Source organism: Pristis pectinata, chromosome 20, assembly GCF_009764475.1.
Source record: "Pristis pectinata isolate sPriPec2 chromosome 20, sPriPec2.1.pri, whole genome shotgun sequence".
Classification (NCBI taxonomy): domain Eukaryota; kingdom Metazoa; phylum Chordata; class Chondrichthyes; order Rhinopristiformes; family Pristidae; genus Pristis; species Pristis pectinata.
The window spans coordinates 33626169-33650803 of NC_067424.1; the positions used below are offsets into that span (position 1 = coordinate 33626169).

The 24635-nt window shown below is 38.4% G+C and overlaps 1 protein-coding gene across 1 annotated transcript in view; it reads right to left on the bottom strand.

The window, feature by feature from the left end:
- The window catches only part of LOC127580771 (AT-rich interactive domain-containing protein 2-like), a 184752-nt gene that overhangs the window by 123973 nt on the left and 36144 nt on the right, over window positions 1-24635 (bottom strand). The window contains exon 3 of the mRNA XM_052034618.1: window positions 1515-1612. Within this exon, the coding sequence (XP_051890578.1) occupies window positions 1515-1612 (98 nt within the window). The remainder of the gene's footprint in view (window positions 1-1514; window positions 1613-24635) is intronic.

A 24635-nucleotide genomic window follows, 5' to 3' on the forward strand; every position in this document is an offset into this window, starting at 1 on the left:
TCCTCTCTGGTCAAGGAACTATTGATCCAGAAAAGTTCTTCAGAACATGCTTCAGAAAAAAACCTCCCATTGTTTACCATTTCCTCGAATACTATCCTAAACATTCTGGATAGTTAAAGTCTTCCATTATCACTAAACTAGTTCTTCTACCACTGTAATTTTGCTGCAGATTTGCTCAGCTATTTCCTTTCCACTACTTGGTGGCCAATAGCTAATGAGAGTACACTCAGTTGAGTAATGAGACCCTTACTGTTTGAGTGTCACCAGATGGATTCTGTTATCAACCCCTCAAGGAATTCCTCTCTCCTGCACTGTCAAGCCAGATCTCGCTGGCACTGGCACGGACCCTACAATCACCACCCGAGGTCACCCCATTTGTTATTAAAAACAGAAGTCTTATACAAGGGTCCAGATGCAGGGGACCCTTCTTGCTGACTCCAAGCATCCTGAATGTAGTGATGCCCCACCCTGAAATGTCTCTGAAAACCATCAGCTAGCAAATCCCCACTCCCTGCATTGCCAACTACAAAAGCTGAGAGGGTTTTTGCATGACACTGATCTTAACATTTTTAAAAACTATTATAAATTAAGTAATCATCATAAAAAATATAAATACATTTAGAGAAGGAACACCATCCTCTTTGTTTGGTAATATGCAGTTCTACATTCCACATTGCAATCAATGAGGTTACCGAACTTACTCACATTTAACTATGAAGATTCTAAGAGTTGATTCATATGGAGTCCCAGTGCAAAGCAATCTGACAAATTCAGCATTTCAAATCCATCATTAGGCTTGGGACTTCCACATTTGACAAGTCACTGGGAGAAGTCTTGAACTTGCTTACATTTAAATGGGTAAAGGCCAGCAAGAGCCAGACCAAATTATCTTTAAATAGTTTAACCTCAACAAAACTTTTATACCTTCCTAAACACCTTGTAACCAGAAATATTTAGTATCCAATCCTACCTTTCTTAAACCACATCTCCATTACTGCCACTGCATTATTTTTCCACATGGCACTACCATCTCAGAATCTTAGTTAGTAGAGCTATATTTTTTTTTCCAGTATTTTTGTTGTTGGCATGGTGCCTGTAATGCCCTGAAAATTCAAGTCTCTCTTCCCTTGGTTCTTCGTCCATTATCAATTGGAAGCATGACTTTTGTACTTCATGACAATATTCTTGATTTCTATCTACATGCACTCAGTAGAAGGAGAATTGCATAGCCTATCCATTCATCACATCAAGCTTATTTTCAGATGTTGTATTGTACAATTACAAGCCACCAAAATTTTAATATAGAAAGTTAACAATTAAATACTGATGGAAAACTTAGTTCTGAAAGAATTATAAAATACAAATGGCTAATTTGAGATAAAGATATCAACAATTAAATGGCTAAGCAATTAACGTTTAGTTAACCCGTAGAATTTCACACATACTTGAGTCAGCAAGAAAAAAATCCAACATGCAAATAGGACAAGGAGCAATTGCTTCTCATTTTCACTCACCTCAGGTAGTACTGCTTCAAAGCAAAAGCTGCATTGGCGCAACCTTTTGGAAAGTTGAACTCCTCCAAAAGGTCTGCCCAGAGACCTTTATCTGTTACCTGAAAAGTAAATGTAGGGATATTAAGGTTGTGCACACCAAATTGATACTAATTGTCATGCTCCAACTACTAACATTTAGCAAACATAAAATTACAGCCAAAATCTAGTATGGTAACTAGAGTTGATGCTCAGCCAATTCAATAAATCGTGTGCTGACATTTCTTTTTCTTCTTCGCGTTATTAGTCAGATGTCACATAATATTAAAAACAACAATCGACAAGTCAACAAGTCAAAATTACGATCTTGGTGTTTTTTTTAAATAAAGCCTCTAAAACAGGATTTTCTTGCTAACCTTGTTGAATCCAAATCAATTTATATAAAAAATAAACTGCGGACCCTGGAAATTCGAAACAAAAACAATATTGCGAAGCAAGTCATGCAATGGTAAGAACATGAATTCACATTTCCGGTCATGAGCTGTCACTGCAACTGACAAATAGTGATTAAGCCAAAATTGTTGCTCCACACGTGCTATCCATCCTACTGAGTGTTTGCAGATATTTCGAGCGTTTGCATTTTATATGATTGAACATTACAATAACCATGGCGACATAAGAGACTGCAGATGCTGGAATCTGGTGCAAAATACAAACTGCTGGAGGAACTCAGCAGCAGCTGTGGAGGTGAAGGGAAAGTTTACATCAAGTCTAGAACATGCATCAGGATAACAATAACCATGCCTCTACCTCAGACTCTGGCACAGGACATTCAGATTCAATTCGGGCACCTGGGCACCCTAAGAGTCACATGCATCTCACTCTGAATGTCTACATACCTATTGATACCATTGTAATAGTTATTCCTATACATCAAGTCGCTCCCTGTCCACCTTAGCTACTTAGAGGCCAAACAAAAAGTACAAAATATGGTAATAAAATCAAGAAAGGCAACACAGAAAAAAAAATTTCTACTCCAGTCCAGTAGATATCAAAGAAAAGTTGGTGTATTCCTGCTATTTAAATGTAGATCAGATATGACAAATAACTGCAGCTAGTGTAATATTCAATCATTCATTTCATCTTACAAGACAGAAACAAGTTACTGGTTCACTGATCACTACTAAAGAATCCAAGAAAGAAAAATGAAAAATATAAAAATTACAGTATACTTTACTATAATTGCCTCAGTTCAAGAAGTCAAATTAAACATTACAACACGTGGAGGTATCATGTGTTGACGAACACTAACAATCAATTAGTATGCAAATAGCAGCAGTTAAGATCAGCAGAAATTAAGATCGGCACATCATGGGCTAAATGGCCTGTCCAATGCTGTACTGTTCTAGGCAAGTTGGCCATTCCTATTCAGCCCCACATGCCTGCTCCACCTTCAATAGGATCAAAGGTTGACTTTGACTCAGCTCCATTTTCCTGCAATAATCCCATAGCCACGATTCCTTTAACACCCAAACATCTATTAATTCTCAGCAACTGAGCCTCCTCAACCCTTGTAGGTAGATTATTCCAAAGATTCATTACCTTCTGAAGAAATGTCCTGTGCTCCAAATGGTAGACCCCTTATTTTAGACTGCAACCCATGGTTCCAGATATCCCAGCCAGGAGTAACATCAATTCCACATCTATCCTGTCAATCCATTTAAGAATTTTGTACATTTTAATGAGATCACCTAACATTCTTCTTCAGTTGAGAGCATTGGTTCAGTGCACTTAAATTACTATCTATTAATTAAATTAAATTTATTACTTAAATTAAAACTGCTATCCAAGAAGCCTATCTAGTGAACCTTCACCATAGTCCCACAAGACACCTTTCATTACACAAGGAGACGAGACCTATACACAATATTTTAGATGTGGTCTCATCAAGGCCTGATGTAATTGCAGCAAGATGGCCCTACTCAAATCCTTTTGCGGTAAAGACCAATGTGCCATTTCTAGTTGCTTGCTGGACCTGAATGTTCATTTTTAGTGTACAAAAATTTGCAGGATCATCTGAACACATAACACCTTTCAACTTCTCACCATTTAAAAACTGTCTTTATTGAATAATTTGTGACATTGATAGCAATTCTGAAAGCAACAAACAAATCTATAGTACAGTGGAGTAGATTATTGCCAAAAAGCAGAATGTGAGGTGCAGAAATGTAGTCATGATAATAGATGACTGTTAAGGGAATGGACAATTTTTCAGATGCAATTCAATCCCAAGTGTCAGGGCAAGAGGTATCAGGTGTAAAATTTAGGAGGACGAAGGGAAGAGCTAGCAGTCATATTGGAATCGACTACAAGGAAAAAATAACACACTATAGGCCTGTTCATTGAACAGGAAGAATTTTTAAACCAAGGAACCATACTAAAGCTAGAGTGAGTGATAGTCATAGGAACAAGATTTCCAATAATTGTTACTACCATGACATAAGATTTACAATTAGTGGAGGTAAATCACCAAAACCCCAAAATATCACCGCATGAATGTCTGAGGAACAGTCCTTTAACATTAATACCCTCTCTAGATTCAACCATAATTTAAAAGGACACAATCTATAATTTTATTTTCACATACATAGCTACAATTCTACTTCTCCAAAATTTCACTAATAACAATATTATCTTTGTAAAGCTTACAGATGCCCAGTGAAGTTACAGGTCCTCCCCAGCTTATGAATGTCTGACTTATTTACAGCCTGTACATACAAACAAGCGTTTGGGAGACCGGTGGGATGGATTTGCCAGCTGCTGCAGGCATCTTCTGCCACCTGGGAACTCAATTCTCGGCTGCATTTCTGACTTGCAAACTGTTCAGGTTACAAGTAGTTCACAGGAACAGAACCCTACCATAACTTGGGGAGGACCTGTAATATGCGAACATTTTTTTGAAAAATTAAATCTGGAGTTTACCAATGTCTACCATGTATGGAAATCCTCTAACTTTTTCATTGTTTGCGTGTTTAAAGTTATATTACCTTCATTACTTCTAGTTTAAAGAAGCAGAAGAACAATTCTAATCAGGTGATGTTTACTGGGCTCCCTTTCCACTTACTGGGACCCCAAGCCCCAGAAAGTGGAAAGGGAGCCCGGTAAATATCCTTTAAACTTAATTCACTGGGAGATTTACTGTAATAGTGTATAATATCTTTAAAAACAGGAATTTAAAGTGTATTGGAGTATTAGTACAAGTAACATCCAAGAGTCCAGAAAATCTGCCTGTCCAGCATCGAAGTCTCAAGCATGCCAAATTATCGGAGTTTTAATGTAGCACTTTTAATATTGTAAAATATCCCAGCTTTGCCAAAGAGGTATCATCAAACAAAGATATGATCCAAGTTATGCAAGTAGACATAGAATTTACAGCCAGTGACCAAAAACTAAATCAAAGGGATTGGACTTATGGATGACTTTGAAGAAATCTGGAGACATGCCCTCTTCGCATTGCTGCCATCAGGGAGGGGGTGCAGGAGCCTGAAGACCAACACTCAACATTCTAGCAACAGCTTCTTCCCCTCCATCTAAACAGTCCAGGAACACCACCTCGTTATTCCTCTTTTGCACTATTTATTTTTGTAACTTATATTAATTTTTACATGTTGCACGGTACTGCTGCCACAAAACAACAAATTTCACGACATACGTCAGTGATAATAAACCTGATTCTGAAATACAGAGAGGGTATGGGAAGGAATTCTAGAGCTTCTGACCTTGGCAGCTGAAGACACAGCTGCCAATGTGTCTGCTTTTACATTCAGGAGTATAAACAGGAGGAGCACATCAAATCATAGAACCTCGATTCACTTTTCCTCTCTCTACAGATAATAACTGATCTGCTCAGAGTTTCCAGCATTCTCTTATAGCTCAGATTTCTAGCAACTATTGTGTCCTACATTTCACAGTATATATTTTTCTTCTTCTGATGACCCTCATTTATCTCCCTCTATTTACATTCCTCCAGACAGATTAGCTATGATTAACTAATATTCACTTCCCTCTCAGACAGCATTCAGTAGCATTTGCGCCACCTGGACAATCTTGATCTCTGCCCTTTCCCAATCATCCCATTTATTCTCTCCACCTCTGTGCAATTTAGAACACATTTGTTTTTGTATTTATCTGGTTCTGATGAAAAGGTCATTAACCTGAAATTTTAACTATTTCTCTCCTACTCAGTATATCAGCTTTTCCTGTTTTTACTGCAGCTTGTTCAGTGTTTTTGCCATTCAATAATATGACTGCTGTTTGAAAAGGTACTTCAGCAGCAATGAGCAAATGGCATTAAAAGTTGGCCTTACCAATGCCACCTACACCTTGTGAATGATGTACTCTTCTCCATTTTTTCATTCAATAACATCAAAAACTGTATGCAGTTGGAGAAGGATTTTCATGGTGGATTACCCATGTCACGGTGACTTTGACAAGAACCTCTTTGGTACATTGGCAGGAACAGAAGCCTACTCACATAGAACACTACAGCACAGTACAAGCCCTTTGGCCCACAATGTTGTGTCGACATTTTATCCTGCTCCAAGATCTATCTAACCCTTCCATCCCACATAGCCCCCTATTTTTCTATCATTCTGTTTTCTATCACTCAAGACTGATTTAAAGAGAGTTGTGGGGAAAAAGGGCACAGGTTTAGAAAACTGCATCAAATTCAAGGACTTAAGATGCAAGGTATGTTTGTGTTGTAATGTCAGTTTTCAAAAAGGGTGGCCAAGGGATTTTTCTTTGAAAAGAAAGGGGTGGTGATGGCAGATTTGAAGGAGATAGAATTTGATTGGATAGCCAGAATTTACCCTGGGGCAAAAGAAGCTAAGGGATGACCTAAGAGATATATAAAATTAAGGAGCATAGATAAGGTAGATGGTCAAAATCTTTGTCCCCGTGGTAAGAATGCAAAAATGAAGGCGGCACAAGTTTAAGGTAAGGGAGGAGTTTTAAAGATGATCTGAGGTGAAGTTTTTCCACACAGTCTGGTTGATATCTGGAATGTGCTGCTATAGGAGGTGGTGGAGGCAGATACATCACTACATTTAAGAGGTATTTTGACAGGCACTTGAATGGACAAAGTGTAGAAGAATATGGACCTAATGTGGGCAAATCGTCAGCTTGGACATGGTGGGCCAAAGGGCCCATTTGTGCTGTAAGACACTGTGAATATATGAGTATCCAAAGAGGGGGAAAAAAACTTAATATCAGTAAACTTGGGAGCAGAAAGGAAAGTTGGGTGCTAATAGGTTCAGTGACAATAGGATCAAAGGTGTAGTAGACAAGATAAACTTGGAGAGAAGACAAAAGGGACAAGTGTAGAAAAACCTTCATGCTGTGAGCTCAGTACAAAGAGGGGAGAAACTGTTCTTTCACATGGCAATGTCAGAAAAGTACAAATGCTTCAACATCATTCAGAGATGTGAAGGATTCACAATTACTGAAAATGGGAATATTTTTAAAAGAGCTACTCCTCATGTTACTTGTTAATTGTCTATCACTACTCATTATTGAATGTGACAGGACTGCAGTGCACCACCACAACTCCCTCCCCAGTTATCAACTTCAACACACAGCTGATAAATGCCTTGAAAACTGTTCTTAAAATAACTACATGGGGAGAATAATGCATTGTTCATTCTAAGATCAATAAGTTTCATAGTATACAGAGGATAACACTGTAAATAAAGCAAGCAATTTCAACTGCACTGCAAGCCTAATGAAGTTTATCACCAGAAATGTTTCCTTTCTATAGTTCTATGGTCAAATGCCATTTCATTAACATGATCTTAAAATGGAGTATTCCTACATAAATATTTGAACCCTTGGGCTATGTGCTAACCCAAACAAAAGAAAAACTCAAAACTTCAGCTCATTAATCAGTCTCTATGCATGGTAAATGCTGTCTGTGATTTGTAATAGTTCTTAGTCACAACAGATAATCAAAAAGTTTGTATTGATGTTTTGCCATGCTGAATGCATACCATTAAGCCATTGTTACAGCTTCCTACCTATCCCTCTTCATTAGTTTCCAGCCTCCAGGTGAGAGTCTGGAACTAGTGAACTGGCTCCACCAAGAATTCAGCACTTGGTTATATCACACAAAGAAGAGAAGAAAGATGAAAGACAGCAACTGGTGACAGCCTCAGTCAATGTTGAAACACCACAGCAAATGTACTTACTGATTTGTCATCCTAAGTGCAAGCTTTCATTTTGCACATGATTTTCATAAAATCAAATGACTCCACCTCCCCATTCCATCTCAATCAAAATCAACAAACTAACCATCACAAATGTCTACAATTAACCAAATGATCTGTGGCCAAACAATGACCCACACTTACAACTTCAACAACATAGAACGTGGAACAGTACAGCACAGGAACAAGCCCTTCAGCCCATGATGTCTGTGCTGACCATGATGCCAATTTAAACTATTCCAATCTGCCTGCACAGACACTACATTCCTTCATCCCCTGCCTGTTCACGTACCTGTCTTAAACACTGCTATCATATCTACTTCCACCGCTTTCCCTGTCAGCACGTTCCAGGCATCTACCACTCTATATGAAAAATCTTGCTTCGTAAATCTCCTTTAAAATTTTCCTCTCTCTCACCTTCAACCTACGTCCTCTAGTATTTGACATTTCCACCCTGGGAAAAAGACCATCTACCCTATCTACACCTCTCATAATTTTATATATTTCCCTCAGCCCCTGACACTCCAGAGCAAACAATCCAAATCTGTTGAAGCTCTCCTTATAAGCAATACTCTCTAATCCAAGCAACATTCTGGTGAACCTCTTCTGAGCCTCTCCAAAGCCTACACATCCTCCCTGTAATGAGGCAACCAGAATTTCACACAATACACCAAATGTGGCCTAACCAAAGTTTTATACAGCTGCAATGCGACTTTCTGACTTTGATACTCAACACCTCAACTGATGATGAAGGCAAATATGCCATATGCATTCTTTACCACCTTATCTACTGGTGTTGCCACTTTCAGGAAGCTAAAGACTTGTACCCTAAGATACCCCTGTATATCAATGCTCCTTAGGGTCCAGCAATTTAATGTGCACTTTCCTCTTACATTTGACCTTCCAAAAAGGTCCTGGGAACTTATCCACCTTAATGTTCTTTGAGAGCCCCAACTCCTCCTTGATACCAATATGCCCTAGACTATTAGCATACCCCTCCCCAATCTAGCAATCTTCTATATCTTTTTCCTTGGTGAACACCAATGCTAAGTACTTGTTTAGTACCTTATCTACTTTCTCTGGCTCCAGGCACACATTTCCTCCTTTGTCCTTGAGCGGTCCTACCTTTCCCTAGTTACTCTTGATTTTAATGTATAAAATACCTTGGGATTCTCTTTAATCCTACTCGCCAAGGACATTTCATGGCCCCTTTTATAGCCCCTTAACTCACTGTTTAAGTTTTTTCCTTCTTCCTTTATATTCCTCAAAGGCCCTGTCTAATTTCAGCTTCCTAAATCTTACAAACGTTTCCTTTTTCTTTTGACTTAGTTAGCAACATCTCTCATCATCCAAGGTTCCCAAATGTTGATGTCCAACATCTTCCTTCCTCACACAAACACGTTGGTCCTGAATTCTGACCAGCTGGTCTTTAATCGACTCCCATAGGACAAGTTTCTTTCCCAGTACACCCACTTTTATACTGGGCAGGGACTGAATTCCTATTGGCTATGCAGATGTGCAACTTAGAGATTTAATAAATGACAGAATAGAGTTCCTCATTCTGCGGTGCTGTACTTTAAGAGATTACAGCAACATTAAAGTAACAGCTGACATTAAAATACCTTAGAGGAAAGATGATTAATCTTCATAAATACATCCTTATCATCATTCTTTCAAGGGCTGTGGGCTTCACAGGCTGAGCCCTTCTGGACCAAATACTGACATGCTCCTAGAGCACTACCCATCATACCTCAACTCCCAACACTGCCCAAGTCTCATTCACATTGGCCTGGAACTACCAACCATGAACTCAAAGCAAAATCAAGCTGGAATCAGCAGAAAGAAAGTTAGGCCTATAGCAAATACACAAAAACACCATTAACTGACTGCTGCCCCAACTCCGAAACAGCTGCTTTACTCCACTTCTCAAAATGGTAATGAAATGGTGTTACCTAGAGGTTTAGAAAAACTTTCTCCCCTTACTGCACTGCAATAAGTCGTTAGCTCCTGGAAGAATAATGGCAAAATGATGACCCTGATGTGGCAAAAGTGGCCTTCAATTCCCTCAGTGAAGGTCATCTCATAAGATAGGAGGAAACCATAGAGAACATTGGCTTCACGAACTCAATCCATAGGAGTATGGGAACTCCTGCACTATCTGGGAGGAGCCAACTGCCCAGAGACTAAATGCCATGCCTTCACAGGTTTAATAAACTCAGACACTGACCAGCAGCAGAGATGAACAGCCAATAAAACTGCCAAGATGTAGTTTTTCAATGTCCCAATGCATAGATGCTTTTAAAGTCCTCTCACAAGAGAGCAAACAGACAGTGCACTGATGGCAAGTCAGGGAAAGCAGCACAGGCTGATGGAACCTACCCAGAGTTCCTAAACCGATCATAGGGAAGGAAGCAGTTAGCACCACATAGGCGCCATTCCAAAGATCTGTCATCAACCCAAGAAAGTGACCATTGTTAAGTGAGGGAAAATGTGATGATTCGCACAGCTACAACTCATTGCCTTGCTCTCAATAACTGACCATATCCTGGAATACCTTGCACAAAATAGACTGACCCCTAATCTAGAAGGAGCAATGCCCCCTCAGCAGGAAGATTGCTGTACAAGGGATAGCTGTTCTGAGTAGGTCCTGTCCCTGATCTCCCACATCAAGGCTGGATTCCAGGAGATGTATCTGTTGACATCCCCTGTGCCTTTGACAAAATGTGGTATGCAGCATGTTGCTGAAGCTCTCCAAAATCATTTGCTGGCTGAAAATCCTACAAATAATTCCATGATCAGCAATTGCATTTTGGCAATCAAATCAGCTACAAATGCGCAAAAAAAAACAATGGGCTCACTTGAAGATCAGTTTCGGCACCAGGCTTCTTCAATGCTCATACCAGTGACTTTCATCCCACGAAGTCACAGCTCATCACACACATTAATGACATTAATCCTGGCTTGCCAGCCTAAGGTACTTCAAAACATTGAAAAAATATTCACGTTCTAGACTTTCTGGAAAGCTACTTCAGAAAATGGTGGCTTTGACAAACCCTGCCAAGAAAGTTGTTTCAGCCTTCCATTTGAACAATTTGAAAGCCAGCAGAGAATTCCATGTTCATTTCTGTGGTTGGCCACTCAACTATAATCCAAAATCAAAATTTCTTGGTATCATTCTTGACTGTGTTGACTCTTCCACACCTCCTGGACATCAGAGCCAAGGTCAAGACAAATCTCATGTAGAAACTGACTGGTACCAGTGGGGGAAAGAACTGATAAGATATACAGTGCTTCACTTGCTCTGATCTACCCAACAACAGAGTAATGCTGCTCAAACTAGCTCAGAGGCTATTCGCACATTACATGGTAGACAGCCATCTCCAGGAAGCATCAATGATCAAATCCGGAGCACTAAGTCCAGCACAGCTCCAATAGCTTCCGAGGCTAACCCACATTGAACCCTGATGTCCTCAGGAAAAACATTCTCGTAAAGACCACCACCATCTGACAGCCAACAAAGCACTCCCACTTCCTTCAAGCACCATTTCACCAATGCCCACCCCCAACATTCTCATCCAAAATCTTGCAGTCCCTACTGGAACAAATCAAAACTTCACAAAACTAATGCCAGCTCACTTCTTGATAGTACACAAATTGACTGACCACAAACATCACCAACCAAAACCAGGTAATTGATTGAACAATGAAGTGATTCCAAGGAAAACCTTACATCCATCAACCACTCAAGGCCATGGAAATTGTGGCCACCCACTCTACAATGACAATATTAGGAAAAACCCAATTGTGGCCAAAGTCAGACCATCACACACATATTGAATCCTGCACAGAAAGATCCAATACCAGCAACGTCACAACTGTTCAATACCACCTCACCTGAACAGATTGTTAACCTTGAATTGAAGCATAAATTGCTTCCTTGTCCATACCAATACCAAAAAGTATAAGAGGTAACATTCAAACAACTTTCAAAATAGTTTTAAAATCTCAGTACATTTTTATATCTAGCTGCTTTTTTGAAAATCTTTCACGAACATATAAAATTATTTTCTCCAGAGAATGTAGCTAAAATAGAATGCTTGTTATAACCTTCATGGCTATCCATAGCCCAGCTTCATCTGAACAGTAACACCAAAACATATCTGGCATCAGATTCCTTACAAGGCTCTGCTATAAAGGAACACTTATGATTTGGGGCTGAAATTCAACATCTTAACTAGTTATGGGCCAATTTCATACACTTTCTTAAAAAATATGTGGCTCAGAATTTTTTTGAATCTACTTAACCAAGGATGAGGTTAGCAAATATAGCAATTGGTAGAACTTATTTTTTTACAACTCATATTTTCGGTATTTCTGGCAAAAATTGGAACCCACATAAGAATCGCAGTAAACATTAATCTGAGAAGGAATATCATTGATGCATTAAGGCAACATATGACAGAAAAACTAGTACCCTAGGAATTTGTAACAAAAATTGAAAAGATGATCTTCCTCAAAGAATTGTGTAAATAGCTTTGATGCAATCACAAAGGCGTCACGCCAGTGGCTCTACTTCGTTAGCACTTGCAAATTTTATAGAGTGTATGGTGCAGAGCATTCTGACTGGTTGCATCACAGCCTGGTATGGAAGCTCCAATGCACAGGATCACAAGATGCTGCAGAGGGTTGTATACTCAGCCAGCTCTATCACAGGCACAACTCTCCCACCAGGGGCCATCTTCAAGAGGCAGTGCCTCAAGAAGGCAGCATCCATCACTAAAGACCCTCACCATCCAGGACATGCCTTCTTCTCATTACTACCATCGGGGAGGTGGTACAGGAGCCTAAAGACCAACATTCAGCGATTTAGGAACAGCTTATTCCCCTCTGCCATCAGGTTTCTGAACCGTCCATGCACACCACCTCGTTATTCCCTTTTTTTGCACAATTTATTTTGTAATTTATAGTAATTTTGTGTCTTTGCACCATACTGCTGTCGCAAAACAACAAATTTCATGACATACAAGTCAGTGATAATAAATCTGATTCTGAATTTAGCAGTGTTCACTCATTAGACATATACATTTACGTAGTGGTACTGAGCTATAATGACTCAAAATATCTTGGTTATAAATTTGAGCTAAACCAATTAAAGCTATAAAAGAAAACTTCCTTCAGATCGAAGACTTGTATGTAGCAAGGAGGGGTAGGGTGTACAGAAGCAAGAGAAGAAAAAATACTCCCAGAATATCTGCTCCAAGCTTCAACTCCAATGACTCTCCAACAAGTACACTTACAGCAGCAATAGTAACTCCACCACTATGACAATGCCACACATGAAAGACAGTAAATAATGAGTCACAAAGAACTGCCACCTGGAAGAGACATTGGAAGGCACCAGCATTCCTTTAAGGAGTATACACATGAAGTTACTACAACCAAGAAACAAAAACAATGTAAAATTAATTATTTCCAAAAAACAGTATTTAATATGTTCAAAACAGAGAGAGCTTTAACCTAGTAATGGCATAAACTGAACCAAAATGTGGAAGGTTCGAATCCCACTCCAGGTTGCTCTAATAATTAGAGACTGGAATGCTAACCGTCAATTCTGGGTCTTTATCTACCACATTATCCTCAACTGAAGGACTGCAAGGGCAACCTCCACAATTACAGGCATTGTGGGACCCTTAAAATGCACTTGTTATACAGACACATGGATTGTGTTAAACCTAGAAGGGAAATTTAAGTCACAACCTGTCAAACTGTTAATTATCCTGCCTATACTTCTACTACATTCAATTTTCCAAAAAAAATGCAAAAACATCAACAACCAACTCAAAGTAACACAAGGCAACCAGTTCCTTAAGATAGTTTTATATTAGGCTCCTTTTTGTTATATATTCATTAATGATCTGGAGAATGGCATTGACAGCCACAATTAAATTCACCAGTGATGTCAGATGACTGGCAGAAACAGGACAGAGGTCAGTGAAAACAAATCTGCAAAAGGGTCTGAACAAATTATGTCCAAATCTGAAAATAAGTTAAAATTTAGTTAAATGAACAAGAACATAGATGACTGCTCAGAAAGTTTGAGGATTGCCTTTAACTGCTTCCTTAAAGTTCAACCATGAAGTCAGAAATCTTCAGCCATAGCAAACAGGGTTCTGAGCTGTATTGCCTGGTAGACATAACACAAAACGGAGGGACAGAGCAATAAAGAGTTACACAATCCAGGTTTAACACAATCCATGTGTCTGTTAGCAAGTTACCTCATTTGAAAAATCATGAGCAACCTTGGCGCCCCTGAGTAAACAAGGACATTGTGACTCTAATAAAAGTACAGAGAAAGACATCAAAGATGATTCCTAATTTTATATCATTAAACTATGATTTAATAGGAGGAGGTAGACTTAATTTGACTGGTTGCAGGTACTTTAACATGAAAGGTCTGTAAAAGTCCAGTATGCTTCGTATCAATTGAGTATAATTGGGAGTCAACCATACAAAATGAAAATAAAACAACAGTAGGGTTAGATGATCGAAGTCTTTACTGTTATCCTAGTGTGACTGACTAATAGTTCAGGCTTTAAGGTAGTAAAGAATGACCTTTTACATTCCTGACAAAAAGAGTGAAAAAAAAATCTTAGATGATGTGATCAAGGCATGCAAGATATGGGGTTGGGTTTTCCTAACTACTCAAGGAACCAGATGGAAAGAAGTTTGTAATGGATAACAAAAATTAACTGTCATTCATTTTTGCCACTCCAAAGGGTAAAAGAGGGAGGGTATAGACAAGGGCATGCAAGAAAACAAAAAAAACATCATTAAGTGTAGCTCACATGTGCTTAACTGGTCCTGGGTATTTAAAAAAAATACATGAGGTGGTAAGAAAGCTACCATACACAATTAGTTGGCAGAATATGGGTGTCATTGGGGAAGCCAGCATTTTATACCCTTCCCCAACTGTCCTTGAAAAGAGGGTGGCTTGTCACCAGCTTCAACTGATGTCTCTGGATTGTTAATCTAGATTTTGAAATAAAACAAAATCAGGGTACAAAAAAATATACTGAACTGAAATCAAAGGAAAAGGTTTCATCCTCTCTGTATTCAGTAGTATTACGACGTTATACAATATAATATAATCAAGATCTTTAACATAAAGTGGAAATTTTGGTTCTTTAGAGATGCATTGTTATAGCACCAAAAGACACTTTGAAAACCCCTCACTGTTGATTTATCTCTGAACCAAGTTAACATGCAGAGCATTTACCTTATTCCATTGAAGTCAACCTTCCTGCATGATCTTTATCCTTATCAAATGTTATGTCAGAAACTTTCATAGTGAACTGCATGTAAACGCCTTGGGGTGGGGAAAGGTGAAGAGACAGGATCGAGGTTCAGTCTGTATTGGTACCCTTGTGATAGATTATCATATCCTAACAAACTTCAGGACTGGAGAAAATGGGCAAAGAAAATAGCAAGCAAAAGAAGCTAGACCAAGAGAGGTCCTAGGGGGTAGGTGATAGCATACAAGGTCCTATTAAAGATCTGTAGAATTATCTTAAAGAATCCTAAGTTTAGTACAGCTGAGATGAACAGTATAGTTACCTAACTATAATGCAACTTCTTCAGAATTGTACTTCAATGCTACTTAATGAACCAAAAAAGCAGTGCACATTTTTAAACTTAGATCTAATTTAACAGCTCTGGCTAATTATTACTTCTTTTACATGTCACAGTTCTACTTCCAGGCTTTTCAAAAAGCTTATGGTTTAAAATGATAATGACAAATTATTCAGAAAATTAACATACAAATTCAACTACTATTTTCTGCAGGCATACAAACACCAGTGCAATGTCACTCATATAGTTGGCTATGCCATCATTGAACAAGGGTAACTTTTAATCACTAAAGGTATTTACATGGTAAAAACTGCGAAATATTTCACATTGTAATGTCCATTGCATTGCAGACAACTCTTAACTTCATAAACTTTGTCATATACCCTGTAATTGCCAAGTTTGGACATTTCTTAAACTACATTTTGTCACCTTATATTTGTGTACTACTATGTATATTGTTAATCATCCAGTGTCAGGATGTTGGGTTAAGTGAAGTTCCATTATTGAAATGGTAAATCAGCCTTAATTTGATTCAATGAACCCCTCAACTCTGTCAGGGATAACAATCTGAGTGAAAATGCTGTCTCCCCTCTAAAATCTTCTCCAGGACACAAGCTGGAGAGTTGAGGCACATAGACTACAATTACAAATGTTTCTGTATTTTTATGTAGTGCAAAATAGGGCATTGCTTAAGAATTAAATGCAAACATGCAAAATATGATGTGAAAATAAGTCAGTAACATCAGGATCCAAGCTTCATCAAAATAAGCAATGCATCCCAAACTTGTAATTTTGTTTTTGAGAAAATGTGATTTAACCATCTGTTGGGTGTTAATAAAACAAAATAAGCACCCAAAATGAATACCACCACCATTTTCAGCATTGGTTACAAGGCTCGTCTCATAATTTCACCTATATAGGCCCAGATCCAGCGACTTTCTCACTGCACAAATCAAGCCATTCTGGTGACTCACTATTGGGGAAGGGATGGAAAAATTAAGACCTGCTAGCCATTGGTGCCATTAGTAAATTTTAGAACAGGAAACAACACTATGCCTGGGTTCGCTTATATTTCCACCATACAGACTGCCTCAATACTGAGAAGACTACCCACTAGCTCAAACCTAAACCTAAAACCTTCATTTATTGGCACTGGACCCTACTCACATTTAGGTTGTCAATCGAGGCAGGGGTGGGGAGGGCACATTGCTGTGGGAACAGCATAGATGCAGCATGGGAGGACAAAGATGGACTCGGAAGGACAGGTTATGCTTTTAATAGCAACACACAAAAGGCTGGAGGAACACAGTGGGTCAGGCAGCATCTATGGAGGGAAGTGGACACCCCCTCTGAACGAACTGCTCTTCGCACCAATCCCAACCTTAAAATCACCTGTCCATTTCCCTCCATAGATGCTGCCTGACCTGCTGAGTTCCTCCAGCCTTGTGTGTTCCTTCAGATTCCAGCATCTGCAGTCTCCATTGTGCTTTTAATAGTTCTCTTAATTATGGCCAAAGCACATGTAAGAATTATGGGCAACCCCATTGTTGCTTAACTGTTAAAATGATTACAGTCTTAATTGCCTTCCTGCTGAAGGACAATGTTAAAATTGTCTATATATGGAGTTGACGATCTCTAATAAATGCTAAATAATCAAAAATCCAAATATCACTTTAAAACATCATTTTTAACTAATCATGCAACGTAGGTAAGCCATCTCATTGATTAATCAAGTGATGCCTCAATGCAGTTGTACTCAACCATTTCAACTAGCCAGCATCCCAGAATCCATCACCATGTTCTTCTGCAACTGCAAATAGGCCTATTAAGAAATTGGAATGCTCCACCATTCTTTATCACAGCTGATTCAGCCATCAAGTCCTTGAACCTGTCCAATCCCCATTCCCTTTGATTTCCATAAATATCATTCAGCTTTGAATATAGAGTCATAGTCACAAAGTTATATAGCACAGAAACAGGCCCATAAGCCTACCAAGTCCAGATCAACCAAACACCCATTTACAGTAATCTACAATAATCCCATTTATTTTATTCTCCCAACACACCCATCAACTGTCTCCAGATTCTACCCTTCACCTACACAAGGGGCAATTTGCAGTGGCACATCTTTGGGACTTGGAGGAAACCAGAGCACTGGGAGGAAACTCATGCAATCACAGGGGGAATGTGCAAGCTCCAAACAGACAGCACCCTAGATCAGGATTTAACACAGATCGCTGCTGCCTTAAGGCCAATGCTCTACTAGCTGCACTACTATTCCACCCAGCAATATAATCAATGAGCATTCAGAGCACTCTGGGATAAAGAATTCCAAAGGGAGTAAAGAAATTTCTCTTCATCTGTCCTAAATGACCAAACCCATATCTTAAAACTATGTATCCTAGTTCCAGAATTGCTTGCTACACCATTGTTGCATCTATTTAGTCAACCTATCACAGAATCTCAAGTTTCAGTAAGATTGCCTCATTTAAATTATGGTAAGTATAGGCTTGTCCTATTTGATTGCTTCATGGGACAACAACTTCATCCCAGGGGTCAATCTAGTTAATCAGTGTTGCGTCACCTGTGTTAACTTACTGCTTTTGTATACCATCCATTCTCAGATCCCTAAACACTAACGTTCACTAGTTTATCATTTTAAGAGAAAAATTCCCAGTTACTTCTCTTTGTGCCAAAGTCTCTTACTGCACGAGAAGGTGGTATGACTATGCAATGAGTGCAATGACTAAAACCAATCTGCAATGCTCTACAACCTCCCTACAACTTACTTTCCCACTTACTTTGTAAGTAGGTTTTGCTGGTTGATATATTACCCTGTTCTTTCATCTAAGACATTGTGAACATCTGAAGGCCCAGTACAGATCCTAGTGGTACCCCATTAGTAACAATCCACCAACCTGTTTATTCCATCTATTCTCTACCATTTTCTTCAATCCATGCTAATATTATCACCAGCATAGTCTGGCATGACTTTTGTAATACTTCATCAAATGCCTTTTGAAAATTCAGATACATCACATCCACTACCTCAACTACCCTGTCTACCTTTTTTTGGAACTCAGTCATTTTACATTATCCTGGAGTCACTGGCAAAGCCGGCATTTACTGCCCATCCCCAATAATCCTCCAGAAGCTTCTATCTTGAACTGCTGCAGTCCTTCTGGGAAAAGGTATTCCCAGTATGCATCAGGGAGGGAGATCCAGAACTGAAATCCAACCATTATGACAGAAGAATGCAAATTGCCAATAGGATAGTTGTGGAGCAGCACTTCTGTGCAGTTTATGAATGCACACATGATGTGAAAGACCACAATTTTCATTGTTCCAATGGACTGAAAGAACAGTTGAAGTAGTTGTCTTCTCCTTAAGTATGGAGTTTGGACGACCTTCCTAATACAGCACTAATCAGAAAACTAAGCATGGCAGAGATCAGCAGAAGCAGCCTGGAAAAACAGAGGATAGAAATCAAAGAGGATCTAGCCCTCCACTGACAAAATAGTCCAGACACTCGTGCAAGCCTGTATTTAAGGTCAGAGGAGGTTGGAGATCTGAGTAGGTTGCAGATCTGAGTGAGGTCAAAGAATGCATTTTGAACAAAATACTTTTTAATTAATGTCACTTGAGCAGAAACAGGTTCGTAAAACCTGCAAGTAAATAAAAAACGGTCACTTTTCAGATTAGCAAGGCTGAAACTCACACTGAAGACAGATTTTGAGCTTTGGACTACTGTTTGACATCATTTGCAGAGTTTCATGCTGGAAAAAAGTTTCAGGGATCAAGGCTTGCACTGGCTGCCAACTGGCCTAGAAATGAGCACATCATAACTCTACGGCATATTAAACACATATTATACCGTTCTTATACTCCACGATGATGCAAAGGAATTTCTAGACCCCTATCTTCCAATCCATTGGGATTATTCCAGAAAGTGGGGAATTTTGGAAAATTAAGACTGGTGTATCTAACTATCATTGCAACCTTAGGATGTAGACAATCCAATCTAGAAGATGTCATCACCTTTGGTCTCCTCAATCTAATACACTCTCTTTACTAATGTTATTAATATTAATTTACCTATTATCCACGCCATTTTGCTATTATAATTCCTCCTGCCTCTGCCTCCAAGGGAACAAGATTTACATTTTACATAGATACTCCTCAGTTTATGAACAGTTTATAAACTTTCATTTTAATTTTCACCATTAAGTCTCAATTTACAAAGCTTCCACAGGAAATGTGCAACCAACTCTACATATAATGCATATCATACTCCCTCTCATGCCATTTTGTCTTTGTTGAGATTGTTGAGAGCACAATGCTGTTGTGATTCATCATAATTTATTCTGCGCATCCTTCAACACGGCTTCAGGGTACCACAGCAAATCATATGTCTGCTCCTCTTCAAAGAGATCTCAGCAAACTACAAGTGTTAATATTAAACTGGATGTAAAGAACAGAAGCAAAGTTGGTGAGCATCAGTTACATCCATCATATGAACACGATGAATGGAAAATAAAAACATTGCCAGAAACATTACCCCTGGAAGTGCGTCACATAGGCAGAAACATTATAATAGGGAGAATAGAAATAGATTAGGATCAACTGCATGTGTCCATGTTTGACGATAATCCAGGAAAACCCAAATTAGTTAAGGCAAGACTTGGAAAAAAATGCAAGGTGGATAGTGGATCTCTGAAAGTACTGATACATGTGAAACCAGTTCTTGCCAGGGAGGATGAAATGCAGATATTGTAATAGCAGAAAAATTTCCCAAAAAGCTGAAACGAATCATGTAGGAAGATGGCAACTCACCCTAGCAAGTGTTTGACGTGGACGAGATAGGCCTCTTTTGGAAGAGGATGCCTCATGTACATTCACCTTGAAGGATGAGAAAATTGCTCCAGGCTCAAAGCAGCCAAAGACCATCTTACTATTCGTCTTGGAGCCAAAGCCAAGGATGACTAAGTTTAAACCTCTCAAACTACCCCTCAGAATCCAAGGGCACTAAAGGGATATTCAGTCTTTCAGTGATGTGATGTCCTAATAAAAAAAGCCTGGATGCCAGCACTGCTCTTCCAAGATTATATCACAATTTCTCTCCCACTTTAGCGAACAATAAGGAATAACGTGGACAACAGTTAACGGACAACAATATTTAGGTAACTTGGATCACAATATTGCCTCTGGACATCTGATTAACATTGAGAGAATTCCAAAGACCTACATCCATTAAAAAGACTTTCACCTTATCACCATCTTAAAAGCTTAAGCCCTTTTAAGACTGTGCTCCCTAGCTCCAGTTTTGTTAAGAAAATGATATTTTGTTATTACAAATGCTTTTGATGATGTATGCGTTGGACTTTTTTTGAGAGATTCTTGATCTCTTGACAACAACCAGTGTTTTTACATTGAAACGATAGGAAACATCTTTTCAATTTAAGAATTTTTGCTAAACGAAATCTTTTCAGGAACACACCCTTTCATAAATCATAAAATACTTGTACTTGTAGAAGTTCTTGGAATAATATTTTCTGTATATTTCATGTTAATTTATTCCTAAATTCCATCTCCTCCAGTTTTCATTTTTTGGGCCTTCCTTTGCTGGCTTATACCTAGTCTCAGCTAATTCTAACACTGTTCCTATCATCTTCAATTAATCATGAATGGACTATTCTTCCCATGGAGTTTTTATTTCCCAATTCTGTGCCTGGAATGAAATTACAGGTGAAAGAAAATGCTTTACATCTGGATAGGCATGTATCTGATAGCTCACAATACTGGCTCTAAAATCTCAGGTCAAAGAAGCTCAAGAAAACAACCTGCTAACTGTACTTCTCAACTGACAAATCAGGGATTTTCATACTCAAAACAACTTGGATGAAGCAATGAAGGAAACATAGACAGAACATATTAATTGCACAACTAAAAATATTTTATATATAGGCATCCAAGCAATATTCTATCTGCAATAACAAACTGCAAGATAAATACAATAGTCAACTAGAGTTATACGGGGAATGACTTATTGCAATTGTAATGGACCTTTTCCAAAATGTTATGGGTAAACCAAAGCGCAACTGGCACAATGCCACATTCCATAAATAATCCAATGTGAATTTCTGGTGAAAGCAACTCTTTTGCAAGAAAATCTGTGCTACTGAAAATTCCATTTGATTTTACATGAAATTGAATCCATTTACTTCATATACACTTTCACATAATTGGTTTGGCAAATGCAGCTTCAAGCCAGAGATATATTACTTCAGATATCAGAGCAACTCTGAAAATAAGCAATGTATATATATTTGTATAGAATCAAGAGTGTATGAAATCATGGCTTTACATTATGTACTAAAAATACATTAAAAGGAAAAGCAGCTTCCTTCCCAAACAATGACAATTCAGTTCATCACAAATAATGATTTTAAGATCAAGGAAGTTTATTGCTCAACGAAAATTCTTGAGAACTGATCTATTCAGAATAAGACAAGAGGCTTTCAGTTCATCACTCTACCTCTCTAACCCTTCCAAGCTGAAGGCCTATACACAAATATTTTTTTTAAAAAAGGTGTTTGGGTAATAACCTTGAAGGTGGAATTATGTTTATTTTACACATTAAAACAGAGGCAATTTGACAAAACCATCATGCAACTTAGCCATATAGATTAAGTGGCCTAGATTTTAGCCTTAGTTTCTGAGTTAAAAGGGGTGCAATTTTGTACTGCAGATGATCCCTGAACCTTTCAGCCAATAGAAAGAAATCAACTAAGATTCTGCACTGTTTTTTGGTCACACCCTGCGGAAATGGAGCATACAATATGCCCAGGATACAAGGGCACTACAGATGATGGATAAAGCCCGGTGTAGTCACTCACCCGAAGTTCAAGCATGGCTTGGCATAACAACTTGTCCAAGTATTGAGCAATGCTTGGCAAATGGATTGCCCACATGCACTGTAACCCAGACAATTCATGTTCCAATGATTTCAACAGGTTGAACAGATTCTATGAAAAGTTGCAAGACTAACTCCATCAGTTTCACATGAATCCGAATTAACATTTACCTCCAGAAGTGTACAACTTTACATCACCTTCAGTTTCATTTTATTTAGTACAAATCTAGATTTCACCAGGATAGTTGCTATTCTTTCTTACTGTAGAATAATTTGTCCACCGAGAAATACAATTCATCTCAGTATGGGCAGATTGATCTGTTATGTAGTGATCCTAAAACACTTAAAGATGAAACACAAATTTTACAATATTCCACGAGGATAACATTATACAGCAATTAATTCTGACAAATGTTATATAGAATCTTGTCAATTTTCCCTGTGATTGATTATCCAGTTACTTTGCACATTAACAAGATTTTAAATATACAAGCATTGCAGTTCCACGTTAAATTTGAGAGAAATAGTACCATTGAAGCTTACATCATTAAACACTTCAAGCTCACTACATTGAAAATATCACATATGGTCCAACAGTGCTGCTACATATGGCCAGCTTTCCTACTGCTGATAAAGTCAGTTTCATACAAATCAGAGTTAAACAGATCACAATAGGTTGCAGAATTATTTAACACTTCTAGTACAGATAAATGTAATTATATTGGAATGTTATTAACCTGAAATCTGGAGAAAATGATGATATAAGTATTGAATGATTAGGGAAAAAAGGAAATCTTTAAAAGTAAAACAAGATACTTCCAAATAGTTTTGCACATCAATATCCCATGCCTTGCCCTTGACCCCTGTCATACGACAGATATTGCAATATGTTCACAGGGAAACTACCCAGTGCAAATCTTGATGGTATCCTTCTATTCTGTTAACTTCTTGAGATTTTAATTTTAAAGAAAGTTCAGCACTGTAGAAGTTGAAAACAAATTCTTAGCACAGCTCTGGAAGTGATATGCATTTTCAGTATCTACAATATTATAAATTCCCAGAACATATTAAGAAGCTTGATATTACATTAGTTTCAGCAATTTATCTATAAATACCTAAAAAGTAAATGATTCACAAAAATCTGGAGAAAAGCTGACACCATAGCTAAAGGGATCTAAAAAATTACCAATTCAGCTTGCTCTGTTTTGCATGCAAACCTATGGAATACAACAGTAAACACTAAGAGCAGACAAAGAACAAAGTAGATATTGAAAAAAAGCTATCAACCAAAATTAAATTACTCACATATGATGCAAAGAATGTATTTGAAATGAAGCAGAAAAGAGGTATCTTGATCTTAAAGGTCACTGACTGAAAGGGACCAGGGCATCAAATAGAAATCACACTCTCCAGTCCCCGTTTCAAACTATGCACTATAAACCAAACAGGCCTTTCAAACTCATAGCTGGTCAAAGAAAAAATAAAACATTGTATAAACCCTGAGGAATGAATGGAGTCCTTCGAGAGTTAGTACCAGCACCAGTTCTTTTCAACGCATACACTTCAAACTTTCTACTTATGATTTAAGGGCTTTTTTTAAAAATATATTCATTTGTGCAATGATGTCATAGCAGGCAAGGCCAACTTTTATTGTCCACCCCCAAATGCTCTTGAAAAAGTAGTGAAGAGACACCTTTCTGAATGACAGTCCTGCAGTGCTGTTGGATAGGAGTTCAGTCCCAGTGGCAGGGTGGGGTGGGGGAGGGGGGGGGGGTGGTGGGGAGGAGAGAAAGAGGGAGAAAAGGGAGAATGATGATCCAAGCTTCTGGACTATTGATCCAATAACCACCACCCCAATGTATACCAACAATACAGCCATGAGCAGCAGAAGCAACAGAACAGAATTGGTGAGAATACCAAATATTGATATTGAAGCCATTGTCTACAGTAGAAGAAAAACTCCGATAACCCGCTATCCAACAGAAATCCTGATATTTTGGCACATGGCTAACCGACACCCCAGTTCCAGCATTCCCTCAAAACTCAGGTGGTTCTGTTTCCCACACTCCCTTGAAACTCACCTGGTTCACTTGAAAATATATTATTTTACTACATAACATGCAAAGAAAGTGAACTAAAATGTGTTGGAGTATCAACAGGAATACATGCAGTAGTGTCAAAAATCTATTTACCCTGCACAACCGAAGTCCCAAGCATACCAGATTAATGGAGTTTTACAGTACCTCTCCAAATGGCACTAACAGTTGAACATCAATAAATTAGCAACACTATTCTATCTGAATAATCATCAAGCCAAAGAATGATGAACATTACAGAACA